We start from the raw sequence: 18896 nt of genomic DNA, 5'->3' as shown, positions 1-18896 counted from the left end.
CTACTTTTTTCGTAGACCTACAGACCACTAAACGTGGATTTTTGAAGATTACTTTTTTATAGACCTACAGACCACCAAACGTGGATTTTTAAAGATTACTTTTTTCATAGACCTACAGACCACCAAACGTTGATTTTTAAAGATTACTTTTTTCATAGACCTACAGACCACCAAACGTGGATTTTTAAAGATTACTTCTTTTATAGACCTACAGACCACCAAACGTGGATTTTTAAAGATTACTTCTTTTATAGACCTACAGACCACCAAACGTGGATTTTTAAAAGTATATTTTTACAGACCACCAAACGTGGATTTTTAAAGATTACTTTTTTCATAGACCTACAGACCACCAAACGTGGATTTTTAAAAGAATATTTATTCGTATACCTAAAGACCACCAAACGTGGATTTTTAAAAGAATATTTATTCGTATACCTAAAGACCACCAAACGTGGATTTTTAAAAGAATATTTATTCGTATACCTAAAGACCACCAAACGTGGATTTTTAAAAGAATATTTTTTCATAGATCTACCGACCACCAAACGTGGATTTTTAAAGAATATTTTTTCATAGATCTACCGACCACCAAACGTGGATTTTTAAAAAATATTTTTTCATAGATCTACCGACCACCAAACGTGGATTTTTAAAGAATATTTTTTCATAGATCTACCGACCACCAAATGTGGATTTTTAAAGATTACTAATTCCGTAACAATAAAAAAAACAACAGACTAAATCACATGAATCCATGTTGCGTATGACTAACGTCGTGAGGTGTACGCCTATTAGAACTGCATACAAATTTAAGCAATTTAATTCAGTTCCATTTTCGATACATAAATTATTAAATTTCAATGCAACGTATTAAAAATTAAGGCTTCATTAAATCGATATATTACAACCTGACTTTGATTCTAACCCACAACATCTCATCATTATTTGTATTTTGACTCCTTTTCTAACTTGTTATGCAAAGATTGCTACTAAAAAACCATCATTGCAATATTATTTAAAGTCATCCACAAAGACTATTTTCCAAAGTCGTGAAGCAGTGCCATTGCTAGAGCCCTAATAAGGAGTTCCTCTACCAGGCAAAGAAAAATACCTAAATAGGATTTGTTATTTTTTTAAAGCAGTTCTGTGCTTTGTTGGCACACAAATCCATGGGCATTAGTGGAAAAAACGTGATGACTATTTAAAAACAATTAAAGTTTTCTTCTCTTCCTCCTTGTCTGTCGTCACATTTAAATGGCTCACGTTATTTTGCCACATTAGCAAATGGAAATTTAAAATGCTTACCAACAAATGCTGTGATGACAACAATGGCAATGATCATGAATTTCTAGTAGCTAAAGGAGTGCCATTGAATGATATGCAGATTTCAGAAGATTTTTCATATTGTGAAAGAAAGCATCATCATTACTTTTTTTATTTTGCAAGTCATATGGAACAAATATGTATGTAGCGTTGTTGTGTGTACAGAAGCAAAAATGTTGGTCGTTTTCCATAAATCTTGGATATGTTTTTTTTTTTTTTTTTTTGAATTTTTATGGGATTTATTTTCTGTTGTTTTGTTCTTTTAAAAAAAGAACAGTAGTTAGCGATTGTAAAGCATGTATTTTGTATACTCACATTTCCCGCAGACTTTTCGTTGTTAGGTTGTAAAACAAGTAAAGTTTTCCGCGTTTCCTCTTTCTTATGCCAGTGCACTCACATATTGTTGCTAAGCTTATCCCAGCTTATATGTACAACTCAATGTTTTATTTGTGTAGTTTTCTTAAAAGAAATCACTCAGGCGTAAATGTTTCAAAAGAAAGAGATAACAAACTGCAGGTGAAGTAATGAAATCCATTGTTCATTTTTGATTGTGATTTAAATTTTGAATATCATTGTCGCAAGATTATTCACTTAAAAATTTGCATCTTTGTGGTTGGCGTACTTGATTATATTCAAATCCTGTATTGATTATTTGCATTTGCATTTTTAGTTAATTTAAACAATAGTTGCATATAAAATCAATTTCTTTCGTTAGAGAGGGTGTGCATATTAAGATATGTTTTTCTAAGTTATCTGCTGCAGCGTTAATTTGCATGTTTGTATACACGTTTTCATGTTACTTCAAGGATTAGGTGCGATAAGTTTGGGAAAATGAAAAAAAATACATAGTGAGGCCATATCGATACAACTATAAATCAATTAAATCCGTTGACAAGATTCTTCACCTTACACCAAATGATGCATGAGCAGAACTCCGAAATTTAAACGAGTTTCACCCTCTACTCGTGTTATACCCTCCCCCATATTATGGAGGGTATAATTAAGTTTTTTCATTCCGTTTGTAACACATGGAAATATTCATCGGAGACCCTGTAAAGTATATATATTTTTGATCAGAGTAAAATTATAAGTCGATATAACCATGTTCGTTTGTCCGTATATTGAAATCAAGATACAGCTCGATTACTCTTAGGATGTTTGGCATTGCAAGTGGGATATATTGGTCCATGTTTTGGTATAGCCCCCATACAACGGTACCGCCCGATTTCCAGTATTTTGAAGGTTTTAGTCTCATTACCACTACCGAAGTGGTTGCAATTTGGTACTTAGTAGGTCCACGCCTTCATATAGCCTTATAGAACGGTTCATTCCGATTTTCGGTATTTTGATGATTGTGGCGACAATAATCCATTTAAATGGCTGAAATTTGCAACTTAGTCTTCGTTAGGAGTATAAATCTCTCCCCCAGAAATTTGTTGGTACAGGTCTACCCCTTAATATAGCCCCCATAGAACGGTACCTCCCGATTTTCGGCATTTTGAATGCGTGGCCACAATAATCCCGATTTTCGGTATTTTGAAGGTTGCGGCCACAATAACCCAACGAAATGGCCTAAATCTGTTATTTCGTCTTCGTTAGGGGTATTCAACTTTCCCCCTTACATTTGTCGTTTAATGTTATATGTTATTCAGTCTTCCAGGGGATTCTAAAATATTGCAGAAGTGAATTATCAATATAGGTCTACGTCTTCCAATATCCGGTTTTATCCACTTTATCTTACCGAATTATTGGAAATTTTGTATTTAGTCTTCTTCGAGTCTAAAAACTTTCCGTAAGAAATTTGTCGGTATAGACCGACGTTTTGATATATCCCCCATAGAACGTTACCTCCCGAATTTCGTGATTTTGAAGGTTAGCCACATTGTTTTACCGAAATTGCTGAAATTTGGTATTTAGTCTTTTTCATAAACAAAAGTAAACTAATTGGTCCATTTTTTCAATACAACTCGTGGTGGAGGATATAACAAGTTCGGCCCGGCCGAACTTAGCGCCATTCTTACTTATTTTTTATTAATCTGGCAACACAACAAATATACATCTATCAGCAAAGTCTCACTAACAATGGGTACTTGTAATTAACATGAAAAAAGAAGATAATTCTCATTCCCTTTGTGATACGGCACAAATATATATTTTAGTACTCCTCAACCAAGTTCTCGGATACCTTCGTCGGCAAAGTGCTTTATAGTGAAATTGTCGTGTGGCTCGTCCGCAGTCTCAGTAACTAGTACTCGTTAGCTATGTCTTGGATAGTAAGCTGACTGCGTTTCGCACCCTCTAAGCTCCCTGTGCATAATATCCTCTAAATTCTCATCACTGACCGTCAAATCTTCTTGGAAATTAAATAATTAGAAAGGGCATCCGTCCATAAATGGTGATTTTTCTCTATGTCGTGTCTTGTTGTCTTTTATACGTTTGTATGTTCTTTTGCTGTTTAATCTGGCTCTGGGACAATCTCCAGTTCTAGGAATGTGGCTGTTTCGATGGCATGTAACCACAAATCTATTGGAGTTAATTGAGTAGGTTTGGCAGGGCAGCACTCATGCAGACCTGTGCCACATGCTGGGCAGATGTTTAGCACGGTGTCATCGATCTTTGCCCTATAGGAATTCAGACGGCTGCACTATCCCGAGCGAAGTTGAGCCAAAACTACTCTGGTCTCTTGTGGCAGCTGACGCTCTTCACCTGCGATAAATGGGGATGTTATCCGAGGACCACATTCACACGACAGTTGTTTATAGCATCTGCGACTGCATCCGCGTGAATGCTCTTTAAACCTGCTTGACTGATCTATAGCGTTATATGTGGTCAACAAGGTTTCACTATCTGCACCCCAAGTGCTGCCGGGACTTGAGGACCTTGTTCCTACATCTAAGCTTGTCGCAGATACCTAGAATTTGGGGGTAGTTTGTGGTCGGGATTCTGCTGCTATCGACCATGACATTCAACTCTATTTTCATCTCTGACGTCTATATGGAGATTTAGTGGCGGATATTTGCATATTCCTCGCTTGGAAAAAATAGTTCTGCATTTCAAAAACGAAGTTACGATCTCTGTGCCGTTTGGAGGGGCGGAATACAGGACAGGTAGAGGTTAAACAGTTCTGGAGAAATCACCCCACTTTGTGGAACTCCCTGTTTCACTCTACTGGCTTGGATTTTTGTTCTTGAATTCCACGTACGCCTGACGTCCACACATATAATTGCTTATCCAACATTTCAAACTTGGCCGGAGGGCAGTCTGTCAATATCTTCAAACAGCGTGGAATGCTTGACAGTATTAATATATTTTGATAAGTCGAGCGCCAACAACATTGTCCTCTCGCACAGCTTGTTCTGGTTGAGTCCTCGACTAATATGTGTGGAGAGGAGATGGCGTGCTGCGCTGTTGTCGGACTGTGCTGCTGGACAGCACTTTTTGACAAGAGTCTTCGCTATCGGCGACAGAAGCGAAATCAGTATGTACGATTCAACTTTGCTTGCATCCTTGTTTGGCTTCAGTAGCGGGACCACCCTGTCCATTTTCCAGACTCCGGGCACGATGTGGGTAGCTAGCTAGGGGTTGAGAATGTTATTGAGATACTCAACTCCTGGTACATCCAGCTGTTTCGGCATTACTATGAAGATTCCATCAGTTTCCAACGTTTTGGATGATTTAGCGTTCCTGATGACATTCGCAATATAATCCATTGTAAATTGTGGTGGTTCATGCTCGACAGGAAGAGATCTAATGCGACGTAGTTCTTTGCTCTTCATCCTGTCACTTCCGTGGTGCTCGAAAAATTTTCCATTGAAATAACATGCACATCTTTTTGGATTTGTCAGCGTAACATCACCAATCGTCACTAAGGTCCTCTCAGTCCAGAGTGACCGTTGACTTTGGCGGGATCTAGTGCGACACAGTATTCTTATCTTCGCCCTGTCGTGCTTGGTGTGCTCGGCAACCTGTCGATCAGTCAGCGTAACATCACCAATCGCCACTAAGGTCCTATCTTCCATGTTTCCAGAGTTCGAAAGTGACTTAACTGTTGCCCACAATTCACTTATCCAGTCTCCAATGATGCAACTCTTCAGATGATTTAGTCACTTGTTTCGCTTATGTTCACCGACCATCCTGTTAACTTACAGTGTCAGCTCCCTGACTCTGGGGTCACTGGGGTTGGTACGACAAAGCTCATCACGCTCATTTGGTAAACCCGTCGTTCATGGCAGTCGTTGAGGCCGCAAAAATTCCATGAAATTGAATTCGTCCCAATACTACGAACCGTTATGTTCGTTTCACTGAATTGTTGAAACAATGCGAATACGTCCCCACGTACATTGAAGATCAAGTTGCCGTCTATTGGATAAGATGAATCCCGCTAAGATCGAAAAGGAAATCTGGCAAAAATCAAGAACTCCAAACAAAGTCTCTTGGACCAACTTGCCAAGCAAAGAGAAATACATCTCACAAACTGCTGATGCAAATATGATGGAAGTCCTCACCACACACAAAGGATGATCAAAGATACATCAACAAATAAATTCACACAATAGCTAGAAAGCTGTATGAATATGAAGCCAATGATGGCGCCACCAAAGCAGGAAGGACCAAACTTTGATGGAAAAGTCATGAGAAAAGGAAAAAAACGAGCAAAGTTGGGATACCGCTAAAAACTATGATTTTTGAGGAATATTCTATGAAAGCTAAATAATCTATGGAACAAATTATGTCATTTTCGTTAGAAAAGTTGCCAGACACATGTCCTTGGTGTGAAAGATGTACTTAACATAAATATAACCACCTATTTCGTTAAATTACTTTTCCTGATTTTTAAACTGAAGTGCTTTAGCACATTGAATTGTTGAATCCACACTCTTATATCCCCTATGTTTTTTTTCTTTTCAACTTTATCTTCCGTTTTTATATTCACTCAAGTTTTCTTAAGAATTTGAAATTTATTCAAATGTTGAGATCTATGTAACACAATTTATACAAAAGCTCGCACTCACTCATACACACACATTTAGATACATATGTATACATACAAAATCGTTGCACTTTAAGTCATGCAAGATTCTCGTATAACCAAACACCATTGCACGCACGTAAACAAATTAGAAATTTTGTAAGACAGTTTTATACGAATGCGATTTTCTTTATATCACAGAGTATTCAATTTGTCGTTGAAGCATTTTGAAGGATGTGAAAGGTTATAGTGTGAGACACACAACAAAATTGAATTTCTTCTTCCACCCCTCCCTCGACATATCAAGTGAAATATATTACCATTCATTTAAGTCAACAGCATCTCCAACAAACTGTTCTTTCACAGTCGCAACTCGTTCTCGTTGAAACATTGAAAGAATATGTAAATGGAAATTTCATATCATTTGATTTCAATTGCATTGCAATTCAAAGTTTTCACTCAAAGTTTTTCATGTTGTTGTATTTTTGTTTTCTTTCTCTTTAGGGTTTAGCAAAAATAATGAAATAGTTGTTATACCTATTAGACAGACGAGACTCGTTTTCTAGTTGAGGTTAGATAGAGGTGGAAAATCGTTTAACAAAAGTATAAGTGGAATTATATACAAACAAATAATATTGAATACATGGATACTCTGATAAAGCGGAAAGGTAAAATTGAAGAAAACTTTTAATTTGTAAAAAATGCAAATATATTAAAATAAATTTGGTTGATGTCCATCTTTACAGTTTACTTAGGCCGCGATAACCATTGGCCATTTGATCACCAAATGGGTTGTAATTTAGTATATTGTGTGTTCCAGAGGCTAAAAACATTTCTACCAAACATAGGACGGCGCCGATTTTCGGTATTTTGAAGGACGGTACCTCCCAAATTTCGGTATTTTGAAGGTTTCAGCTATATTACCCTACCAAAATAACTGAAATTTGTATTTAGTCTTCTTAGGAGAAACAAATCGTTCCACCGGAAATTTGTCAGTATAGGTAAATGTTTGGATATAGCCCCATACATAGGACGGTACCTCCAGATGTTCGGTATTTTAAACGTTTTAGCTATATTATCCTACCGAAATAACTGAAACTTGGTATTTAGTCTTCTTAGTCAACAAATCGTTCCCTCGGAAATTTTTCAGTATAGGCCCAATTGCTTAAATTCGGTATTTAGTCTGTTTTGGGACTACAAAACTTTTCCTCAGAATGCTTTCAGTACAGGTCCATATTTTTGTTAGCCCCCATAGAACTGTGCCTCCCAATTTTCTGTATTTTGAAGGTTTTAGCCTCATCATCTCACCGAAATTGCTGAAATTTGGTATTTAGTCTTCTTTGCAACAACAGGATTTTCCCCTAGTAATTTGTCGGTATCGGTCCACGTTTTGATAGGACGGAACCACCGGATGTTCGGTATTTTAAAGGTTGTAGCCACATTGTTTTTCCGAAATGGTTGAAATTTGGTATTTATTCTTATTAAACGTGGCTACAGTGGTATAGACGCGCGTTTAAATATAGCCGCAAAAGAAGAAGTATAGCGGGATCTTAAATTGGAGGGCACCGCTCGCTGCGAAGTACTTTAGAGACTGCGAAGTATTTTAAAGGATTATGGTCTGTTCCAGTACTGCAAGAATCTACTAATTTTTACTATTTTTTTCGATAACATCAAGGAAAAAATGTTATCATAGTAAAAAATAGTAGCTTCTTGCAGATTCAACAGAGCATTAGTGTACTTTAGAGACTTTAACTTAATATTTCGGATCCTCAATGGTAGAAAACCTCCACGCAAAAATTGAACAATAAAAGCTCATATTTAGGTATATTGCCAATATGAAGGTAAAGGTTGTACAGGCATCGTCCAAACGGAATGACTGTAACATGATATTTCGGATTCTGCAGGGGTAGAAAATATTGACATCTTATTGTTAATAAACCATGGTTAAAAGAAAGTGACATCCTTCATTTAGCGTGGACGAAGAGCTTAGTACTTTCATAAAAGAAAGGAAACTAATTGTTCAATTTTACTTCATTACAACCCTTGGTGGAGGGTATAAATTCGGACCGGCCGAACTTAACGCCTTTCTTACTTGTTTAAATATACTGTAGGCGAAGGACTATCCAGAATTTATTTAGTATTCTGGAAGCCCACCCTTCTCGAGAAATTTGAGAATACGATTCGATTCGTTTAGGTATTATACACATATACAATATGGTCATTGAGACACCAATTACAATGACATATCAAACCGCCCAAGATAAGTATGCTGAAAGTTCCAAGAATCGCTACTGGCACAGCCTAAACCTTTCATTTCACTAAACAAGTTTTAGGAGAAGAGGAATTTTAATCGCAGAACCAAAGTTGCATCTGCAAGCAGGTCGACGTCTTCTACTGTCATAAGCCTAATGTATATTTCTTCCGAGAAAGCTGACTGATATTTTCTAACTTGTTTTCAATACATAAACCTAGTGATATCTTTTAACTTGCTTTCGATTAATAACAATCAGAGCGTATAAGTAATGATACTATGTATACGTAGCGTGATACCTACATATATATCGTCGGTATCATGCGTAAGTGTTCCATACGCCATTTGCTCGTTTCGAGATAATCGCATTTTAATTTTTTGCGTCACAACTGCATGGAGTTTGCTAAAGAAAATAATTATATTATTGACTCGAATTATTAATAATAGTATATAAAACATATTTGAGAAAATATAGTGTAATATGTATTGGAACATAAAAGTTATAGAAAATTTTTAAAAAAAAGAATTTTTGTCGATTTGTTCTATATCCGAACTTATGACACAAATGTGAAATATTGTACACCATATAGAACAAAGAGACAAAACCGTTTTTCCATCTTTGCCTGAATAAATTAAAAACTTCTAAATCGAAAATTAATGTTCTGATTTTGGAAATGTGTTTTTAAAAGATTAATTTCATAACTGACAAAGGTTAAAGCTTTCGCGTCGACACGTGAATATCTCGGAAACTAGAGCAGATAGTAGAAATTCGGGAAGAGCCTACCAGAAAACTCTAGAAACCACCTCATAAAGTCAAAAATGGCATATGAAACACTTAAACCGGTAACATAAAAAAGCTTATAATTTCGGTAACTAACTTATTTTTTCGGTAAGTTAACAACGAAAATTAAGCTGTCGCTAAGTCGTACCGATAGCAACAGTGTTGTCAACTTTTATTGACACTTTTCATTAATAATTTTGCTTTTTTGCGTTTTTATTTTACCGATTTTTGTCGGTAACTCAAAAAATGAGTTACAGAATTCCACTACAGAAAATCATATTTATTTCAGTTATATCTGGTGCTATGAGTTATGTGGTACATCGAGCGGACTTCCTTTTCTATCAAAGAATTTTTTATATTAACAATTTTATCGGTTATTATTCCATTCATACATCTTAATATTTTAGCTTGCAATTCAAAATATTTGGCTTGCTTAAATAGAATTATAAGATATCCACACGGGCGTATAAGTTGTGACAATAAGTATACGCATTATAACACGTTTGTCTAATTTTTTCATAGATAGCTCTAACAAAATTACAGATTGCTTTCTTTTTATACCCTCCACCATTATATGGAGGATAAAATTAAATTTGTCATTCCGTTTGTAACACATCGAAATATTCATCGGAGACCCTATAAAGTATGTATTTTCTTGATCAGAGTAAAATTCTAAGTCGATATAACCATGTCCGTCTGACTGTCCGTCCGTCTGTTGAAATTTTCAAGACAGAGCTTTGTTACTTGGTATACGATGTTTGGTATTGCAAATGGGCTATATCGGTCCACGTTTTGATATAGCTCCCATAGAACGGTACAACCCGATTATCTGTATTTTGAAGGTTTTAGCTTCATTATCACACCGATAATGCATAATGCATATTTGCGGTATTTTGAAGGTTGTTGCCTTAGTATTCCTCCGAAATGGCTGAAATTTAGTATTTAGTCCTCATTTGGGGTATAAAACTTCATATAGCCCCCATAGAACGGTATCTCCCGATGTTCGATACTTTGAAGGTTGTGGGCTCAATGGCTAAAATTTTCTATTTAGTCTTCGTTTCCCTAAATATGACGGTATAGGTCCACGCCTTCATATAGCCCCATAGAACGGCACATGCCAGTTTTTGGTATTTTGAAGGTTGTAACCTCAATATCCCACCGAAATGGCTGAAATTTGGTATTTAGTCTTCGTCAGGGGTGCAAAACTTTCTAACTGAAATTTGTAGTTATAGGTCCACGCCTTAATATTGCCCCCATCGAACGGTACCTCCTGATTTTCGGTATTTTCAAGGTTATGGCCACAATAATCCATCGAAATGGTTGAAATTTGGTATTGAGTCTTCGTTGGGGGTATTCAACTTTCCCCTCTAAATATGTCGGTATAGGTCCACGCCTTCATATTGCCCCCATAGATCGGCACATCCCGATTTTCGGTATTTTCAAGGTTGTGGCTTCAATATTCACTGAAATGCCTGAAATTTGCTATTTAATCTTCGTTGGTCGTATAAAACTTCCCCCCGAATTTTGAAAGTTAGCCACGTTTTTTTTACCGAAATTGCTGAAATTTGGTATCTAGTCTTCTTCATAAACGAAAGCAAACTATAAAACTCGTGGTGGAGGGTATGACAAGTTCGGCCGGCCGATCTTAGCGCCATTCTTACTTGTTTAATTATATAATTTATTAAAAATTACCGATAAATTATTATTTCTAATAATCGTACTTAACATCTGGAGCATACTTAACCTTCAAAAAGTTTCTAAGATTATAGTTAAATTTGACAACAAAACCATTACCTAGGTCAAGTGCGTTCTTGTGGCCTTTTTATAAATAGTTAGCAAAACTTACAAAAAAAAAACACAACTTGGCAAGCACACACAAAAAACCGCCATGTAAAGGAAGGGAACAAAAACTACATGGTAATGTTTTGGTTGAATGTGTATGTCTTCCCTGTGTGTGTGACCGTTGCTGTGACTACAATGGTGACAAAAACAAAACTATTCTATTAAAAAGTTTACCGCTAACTAAGCTTAACAATTACCCGCGCTTTTGTGTGAGTTTGTTTTCCGGACAAACTCAACGAGAATATTCATGCATGCAAATGTACAAAAGGCAACAAAAGAAGGGAAAGGTGGAAAGGGAGACAACATAAATAATACAATGCCAACCACAACCAAAGTGTTTTTTAAAGAAAAGTTTTTCCTACCTTTTTGTTTTTGTTTCAGCATTATTTTGCTGTTGTTATTGTTTGTGTGAAATTGTCTCGCAGAACAATGGAAGCCACGGCCACAATTCCTTTTGGAGTTCTTATATGAGGAGCTCGATTGTTCAAATTAGCATGTTGTACATCGAGAAGATAGTCATGGCTGGAACACATACCACCAATAAGAGGTGGTTGAAGTTAAATGCAATGGGGGTGTGATTGAGGAAACGGGTGCAGTAACATGAATGCGGATCAATGAGCTTCAAAACAATTTTGGAAAATTGGGTAAAATTCTAAAATAAGAAACTTCAATTTACAACACGGTATACATATCAGTGAACTGTTTTGAAAACGAAGTTCCATTTAAAAACCAAATATCATTTTAGAACACCCCTTATAAAGCTATTTAAACCACAGTGCCCAAGTTTTTTCCTTCTCATTTTAATCGATTTGTGTTCATGTATCAAATGACGACATCCCCAGAAAGCACTCCGACGTATTTGTATTAATTTATGGCTCTTAAAAAAACAAAACAAGTCAACAAGTTTACAGGTCACAGCCAAAATCACATGCAAATATAAACCATGAACTTGGCCATATATATAACCGGCAACCAGCAAATGGCTTTCGTATGTTGGCGACATCGAACATTCAACATAAACAACAGCATTAACAACTAAAGAGAAAAACAAAAACACAAACAAAGCGACTATATAATAAACTTGCAAAAAATGTCAATAGCAAAGTTTTGAAAACAAAAACAATTTTCCCCGAAGATGAAAAAAGGCCAATGTTTTCTAAAGAAACAAATATGTTTGAACTTTAAATATTCTTCTTTGAATTTCATGTAAACGACACTGGTCTCTAAGAGGCCTTAGAGTTTGTGGCGGTGCACTATGGAAGATAACAGGAGTGATATTTGCGAAACAGCTTCAGCTTGGTGAATGACAAGATTGCTATAATCCATGTAAAAGCATGCTTTGTTAACAACAGTTTCCACTGCGCCCAAGTCCGGGCCAAAGGGAAAAATGTACAGGCGCAAGATATATTCTACGAACGCCCTGATAGAAATTAAGAGGACAGCCTGACAATATGCTGCAAAAAATTCCAAGACGATCAAAGGAGATATGTGCTTAAGCTGCACTTTTTCGAATGGATGGACGGAGTGAACCGAAATAATCCATATACAAACCGGATATATGCCTGGAAGATATATTAGAAAAAAGAAAAAGGAAATGGAATAAAACGTGCTTTTATATACCCTCTCTGAAAAAAGGCAGCTTCTATAGACCCTTTCTAAAAGAAATTGTGCTTCTATATACCCTCTCTGAAAGAATGGTGCTTTTACAGACCCTTTGTGAAAGAAAGAAAGGGTGCTTTTATAGCCACTTTCTGAAAGAAGGGCTGATTTTATAGCCACTTTCTGAAAGAAAGGGTGCTTTTATAGCCACTTTCCGAAAGAATGGGTGCTTTTGTAGACACTTTCTGAAAGAAAGAATGCTTTTGTAGACACTTTCTGAAAGAAAGGATGCTTTTGTAGCCACTTTGTGGAAGAAAGTGTGCTTTTATAGCCACTTTCTGGAAGAAAGGGTGCCTTTGTAGCCACTTTCTGAAAGAAAGGGTGCTTTTATAGCCACTTTCTGAAAGAAAGGATGCTTTTATAGCCACTTTCTGGAAAAAAGGGTGCTTTTATAGCCACTTTCTGAAAGAAAGGGTGTTTTTATAGCCACTTTCTGAAAGAAAGGGTGCTTTTATAGCCACTTTCTGAAAGAATGTGTGCTTTTGTAGGCACTTTCTGAAAGAAAGGGTGCTTTTATAGCCACTTTCTGAAAGAAAGGATGCTTTTGTAGCCACTTTCTGAAAGAAAGGGTGCTTTTATAGCCGCTTTCTGAAAGAAAGGGTGTTTTTATAGCCACTTTCTGAAAGTATGTGTGCTTTTGTAGGCACTTTCTGAAAGAAAGGGTGCTTTTATAGCCACTTTCTGAAAGAAAGGATGCTTTTATAGCCACTTTCTGAAAGAAAGGGTGCTTTTGTAGGCACTTTCTGAAAGAAAGGGTGCTTTTATAGCCACTTTCTGAAAGAAAGGTTGCTTTTATAGAAACTTTCTGGAAGAAAGTGTGCTTTTATAGCCACTTTCTGAAAGAAAGTGTGCTTTTGTAGGGTGAAAGAAAGGGTGCTTTTATAGCCACTTTCTGAAAGAAAGGATGCCCTTATAGCCACTTTCTGGAAGAAAAGGTGCTTTTGTAGGCACTTTCTGAAAGAAAGGGTGCTTTTATAGCCACTTTCTGAAAGAAAGGATGCTTTTATAGCCACTTTCTGGAAGAAAGGGTGCTTTTATAGCCACTTTCTGAAAGAAAGGGTGCTTTTGTAGCCACTTTCTGAAAGAAAGGGTGCTTTTATAGCCACTTTCTGAAAGAAAGGGTGTTTTTATAGCCACTTTCTGAAAGAATGTGTGGGTTTATCAATGATTCTACATACCCTTTCAGAAAGAAAGGCAGCTACTATAGACCTTTGTCCTTCTGTTGACCTTTTCTGAAAGAAATGGTCCTTCTATAGACCCTTATCCTTCGGAAAGGGTGCTTTTACAGACCCTTTGTAAAAGAAACGGTGCTTGTATAGACCCTTGCGGAAAGGAAGATTGTTTCTATAGACCCTTTCGGAAAGGAAGATTGCTTCTATAGACACTTTCTTAAAGAAAGGGTGCTTATATATACCCTTCTTGAAAGAAAAGGTGCTTCTGTATACCCTTTTTGAAAGAAAGCGTGCTTCTATTGACTCTTTCTGAAAGAATGGATGCTTCTACAGACCTTTTCTGAAAGAAAGGATGCTTCTATAGACCTTTTCACAAAGAAAGGGTACTTCTATAGACCTTTTCACAAAGAAAGGGTACTTCTATAGACCTTTTGACAAAGAAAGGGTGCTTCTATAGACCCTTTCTGAAAGAAAGGCTGCTTCTATAGACCCCTTCTGAAAGAAAGGGTACTTCTATAGACATTTTCTGAAAGAAAGGGAGCTTATATAGACCTTTCTGAAAGAAAGGCTGCTTCTATAGCCTCTTCTGAAAGAAAGGCTGCTTCTATAGACCCCTTCTGAAAGAAAGGGTGCTTATATAGGGTGCTTCTATAGACCCTTTCTGAAAGAAAGGCTGCTTCTATAGACCCCTTCTGAAAGAAAGGGTACTTCTATAGACATTTTCTGAAAGAAAGGGAGCTTATATAGACCTTTCTGAAAGAAAGGCTGCTTCTATAGACCTCTTCTGAAAGAAAGGCTGCTTCTATAGACCCCTTCTGAAAGAAAGGGTGCTTATATAGACCCTTTCTGAAAGAAAGGGTTCTTCTATAGATCCTTTCTGAAAGAAAGGGTGCTTCTATAGATCCTTTCTGAAATATATGGTCCTTCTATAGACCCTTGTCCTTCTAAAAGGTTGCTTTTATAGACCCTTTGTGAAAGAAAGGGTGCTTTTAAAGAAAGGTTGCCTTTACAGAACCTTTCTGAAACTAAGGCGACTTCTATAGACCCTTTCTGAAAGAGAGGGTGCATCTATAGACCCTTTCTGAAAGAGAGGGTGCTTCTATAGACCCTTTGTGAAAGAAAGGGTGCTCTAGAGACCCTTTCAGAAAGGAAGAGTGCTTCTATAGACCTTTCTGAAAAAGGGTGCTCCTATAGACCCTTTCTGAAAAAAAGGCTGCTTCTATACACCGTTCTGAAAGAAAGGCTGCTTCTATAGACCTTTCTCAAAGAAAGGGTGCTTCTATAAACACTTTGCAAAAGGAAGGGTGCTTTTATAAACACTTTCCGAAAGAAAGTGTGCTTCTATAAACACTTTCCGAAAGAAAGGGTTCTTCTATAAACACTTTCCGAAAGAAAGGGTGCTTCTATATACCCTTTCTTAAGGAAGGGGTGCTTCTATATACCCTCTCTTAAGGAAGAGGTGCTTCTATATACTCTCTCTTAAGGAAGGGGTGCTTCTATATACTCTCTCTTAAGGAAGGGGTGCTTCTATAGACATTTTTTTAAAGAAAGGGTGCTTCTATAGACCCTTTCTAAAAGAAAGGGTGCTTCTATAGATCTTTTCACAAAGAAAGGGTGCTTCTATAGATCTTTTCACAAAGAAAGGGTGCTCCTGTAGACCCTTTCTAAAAGAAAGGGTGCTTCTATAGACCTTTTCACAAAGAAAGGGTGCTCCTGTAGACCCTTTCCGAAAGAAAGGGTGCTCCTGTAGACCCTTTCTAAAAGAAAGGGTGCTTCTATAGACCTTTTCACAAAGAAAGGGTGCTCCTGTAGACCCTTTCCGAAAGAAAGGGTGCTCCTGTAGACCCTTCCCGAAAAAAGGGTGCTCCTGTAGACCCTTCCCGAAAAAAGGGTGCTTCTATAGAACTTTTCACAAAGAAATGGTGCTTCTATAGACCTTTTCACAAAGAAAGGATGCTTCTATAGACCTTTTCACAAAGAAAGGGTGCTTCTATAGACCTTTTCACAAAGAAAGGGTGCTTCTATAGACCTTTTCACAAAGAAAGGTTGCTTCTATAGACCTTTTCACAAAGAAAAGGTGCTTCTATAGACCTTTTCACAAAAAGGGTGCTTCTATAGACCTTTTCACAAAGAAAGGGTGTTTCTATAGACCCTTTCTGAAATTAAGGGTGCTTATATTGACCCTTTCTGAAAGAAATCGTGCTTCTATGGACCCTTTCTGAAAGAAAGCGTGCTTCTATGGACCCTTTCTGAAAGAAAGCGTGCTTCGATGGACCCTTTCTGAAAGAGAGGGGTCCTTTTATTGACCCTTTCTGAAAGAAAGCGTCCTTCTATGGACCCTTTCTGAAAGAGAGGGTTCTTCTATTGAAACTTTCTGAAAGAAAGCGTGCTTCTATGAACCCTATTTGAAAGAGAGGGTTCTTCTATTTACCCTTTCTGAAAAAAGCGAGCTTGTATTGACCCTTTCTGTAAGAAAAAAACGTGACGATGGACCCTTTCTGAAAGAAAGTTTGCTTTTTCAGACCTATTCTGAAAGAAAGGATAAAATCACGCTTCCATAGACCCTTTCTTGAAGACAGTGTGGTTCTTTAGACATATTCTGAAAGAAATGATACTTCTACCGAACTTTCCTGAAAGATAGCATGCATCTGAAGACACTTTCTGAAATAATTTTCCATAAATTATATTATTCTGGAAAAGAGTGTACGATTTTTATAGAACCAATCGACAAAGAATATCGGGACTTTAGTTTATCAGATCGTCATTTATATTTCTTCGAACTTATCTAGTCTATTATATAATTTAAAACAAAAAAAATAAAAAAACTCAATTTCATCTTACCTTAGCTTGAAATGTAATACCATTGAAAAAGGCCTGCTCAGCATGCAACGGCACCCTTAAATCCTGATCGTCCTGCACCAAATCGTACGGTGTTGAAGGCATTTTTAAATAATTTAATATCACTGATTCCGACCACTTATAGTATCATGAAATTGTTTTCATTTTTTTCGTACTACGCGTATAAAGAGATTTTCTCAGATGCCATATGAGACTGGTAGAATTGCGACGAGAGCTCATATACAATGCGTTAGAGTGGTAGTAGTTGTTGGTGATGAAAAACAAAAAAAAAACGGCACAGATGTTAACACAAAATTTGACGACACAAATGGACGATTACCAAAAAACGAACAACACAAAACTCTATAGCAGTTTAATACACTTAAAACACGCACGCACACATACACTCACAGGAGCACAGGAGATACGAATTTCTGGAGGGGGGATATGTTTTAATATTTCTTATTCAGCTTCTTATTGATAACAAAATTGATTTTTTTCTTCTTGATATTAAATAAATTTTGTGTTGTTACGGAGAAACAAAATTTCAGTGATACTTTTTTTGTGGATAATTTATGGATTTTTTATATTATTGGCTCTTTTGGGCTACTAATGAATTTCTGGTAACAGATGGCACTTCGTTGCTGCTAATTTTTTCTTTTTTAATAAATAATTGTATTCCAATATTATGAAATTTTTCATAGATTTTTTAATTATTTATTTTTTGTTTGGTGCTGATATTGACTCTCGAAGGAAGATATGTAATGGTAGACGTTAAAGGTTTTCTCTGAAAAGAAATGAGAATAAAATATATTTTTATTATTAAATTTATAATAATTTTAAATGGTATAATTATACATATAATGATGAAAAAAATCTTATTCGGCCGTGATATTTAATTACAAAAAAAAAGATACATAACAACAAAACATCAATCCTCTTAAAATTTTCCTATAATTTTCAATCTTAACCCCTCCATACAGCACAAACACACATTTTTTAATATTAACTTATTAAACTAATTAAATCTCAATAAATCCATTACGAATAAAGTTCATAGTTTATGGCAACAACAATTTATACACATAAATCACATAACAAAATAATTTTCATCTCAAATAACCGGAAATAAAAAATTTATAAATTGTCATCAATTTGTAACTGTTGGTAGTTATGAGACAACACAAAATGTAACAAGTAAAAAAGTATCTGTCGGCTTTGCCGACAGAGATATACCCTCAGCCTGTGTATATTGAAACAATTTGTTTCCAAAAAACGCATGTATTTAGGGAGTTTTAAAAATTTTGGGCGTTTGAACTGACAAAAATGTTGATTAGGATTTAATATCAAAAGTTTTGCGGAGGAGATACTAAAAAGAATGGATCTCCAGCCACTACATATGGTACCATAGGGGTTTTTTAGAACTTCAGGGATGTTTGCTCAAGAAGTATGAACTTGCCCCTGAAACAACTTTTACCATCGCATTTGAGGCAGCAATGCAAGTTGCTTCAACAAAAATCAAAGTGATTCGAAAGCAGGTCTTAAAGTGAACATGTATCCGAAATTTTGAGTGGGAGGTACCGGATGGAGTGGACAAATACAGTCCATATTTGAACCTGATCTATATCTGGTAGATATATTAGGATGTGTAAAGTATGGACCAATTCGGCCACTCACTTCAAGAGTTATCGTACGCACAATTTTTCCGAACATTTTTGAACTTTGGTGGGGGAGGTACCTGAAGGAGTGGACCGATATGGCTTATCTTCGAACTTAAACTATGTTTGGACAAAATATTACTAAGGCCAAACTTTGGACCGAATCGGCAGACCTGTTCGAGAGTTATTTTGCCCTCCAACCTCCTCACACGGTGTCATAGGGGTTTTTTGCAACTTTCAGGCTATTTTCTCAGGAAGTATGGACTTGCCCCTGATGAAACTTATACCGTCGTATGGAGGGCAGTGAATACAAGTTGCTAAAGCAAAAATCAAAGCGATTCGAGAGATGTTCCTAAACTGAACTTTTCCAAAATTTTGTGTGGGAGGTACCCGACGGAGT

The 18896-nt window shown here is 36.5% G+C and overlaps 1 protein-coding gene across 1 annotated transcript in view; it reads right to left on the bottom strand.

The window, feature by feature from the left end:
* LOC141402516 (capon-like protein) overlaps positions 1 to 18896 on the bottom strand; it is a 562845-nt gene that overhangs the window by 466636 nt on the left and 77313 nt on the right. Inside the window, 1 exon segment of the mRNA XM_073983996.1 lies at positions 16842 to 17625. Coding sequence (XP_073840097.1) covers positions 16842 to 16943 — 102 coding nt within the window. The 5' untranslated portion in view covers positions 16944 to 17625.

Source organism: Musca autumnalis, unplaced genomic scaffold, assembly GCF_047663935.1.
Source record: "Musca autumnalis isolate F117 unplaced genomic scaffold, ASM4766393v1 scaffold_4, whole genome shotgun sequence".
Classification (NCBI taxonomy): domain Eukaryota; kingdom Metazoa; phylum Arthropoda; class Insecta; order Diptera; family Muscidae; genus Musca; species Musca autumnalis.
The sequence above is the reverse complement of the archived record's forward strand: the minus strand, read 5'-3'. Positions and strand labels throughout refer to the sequence as shown.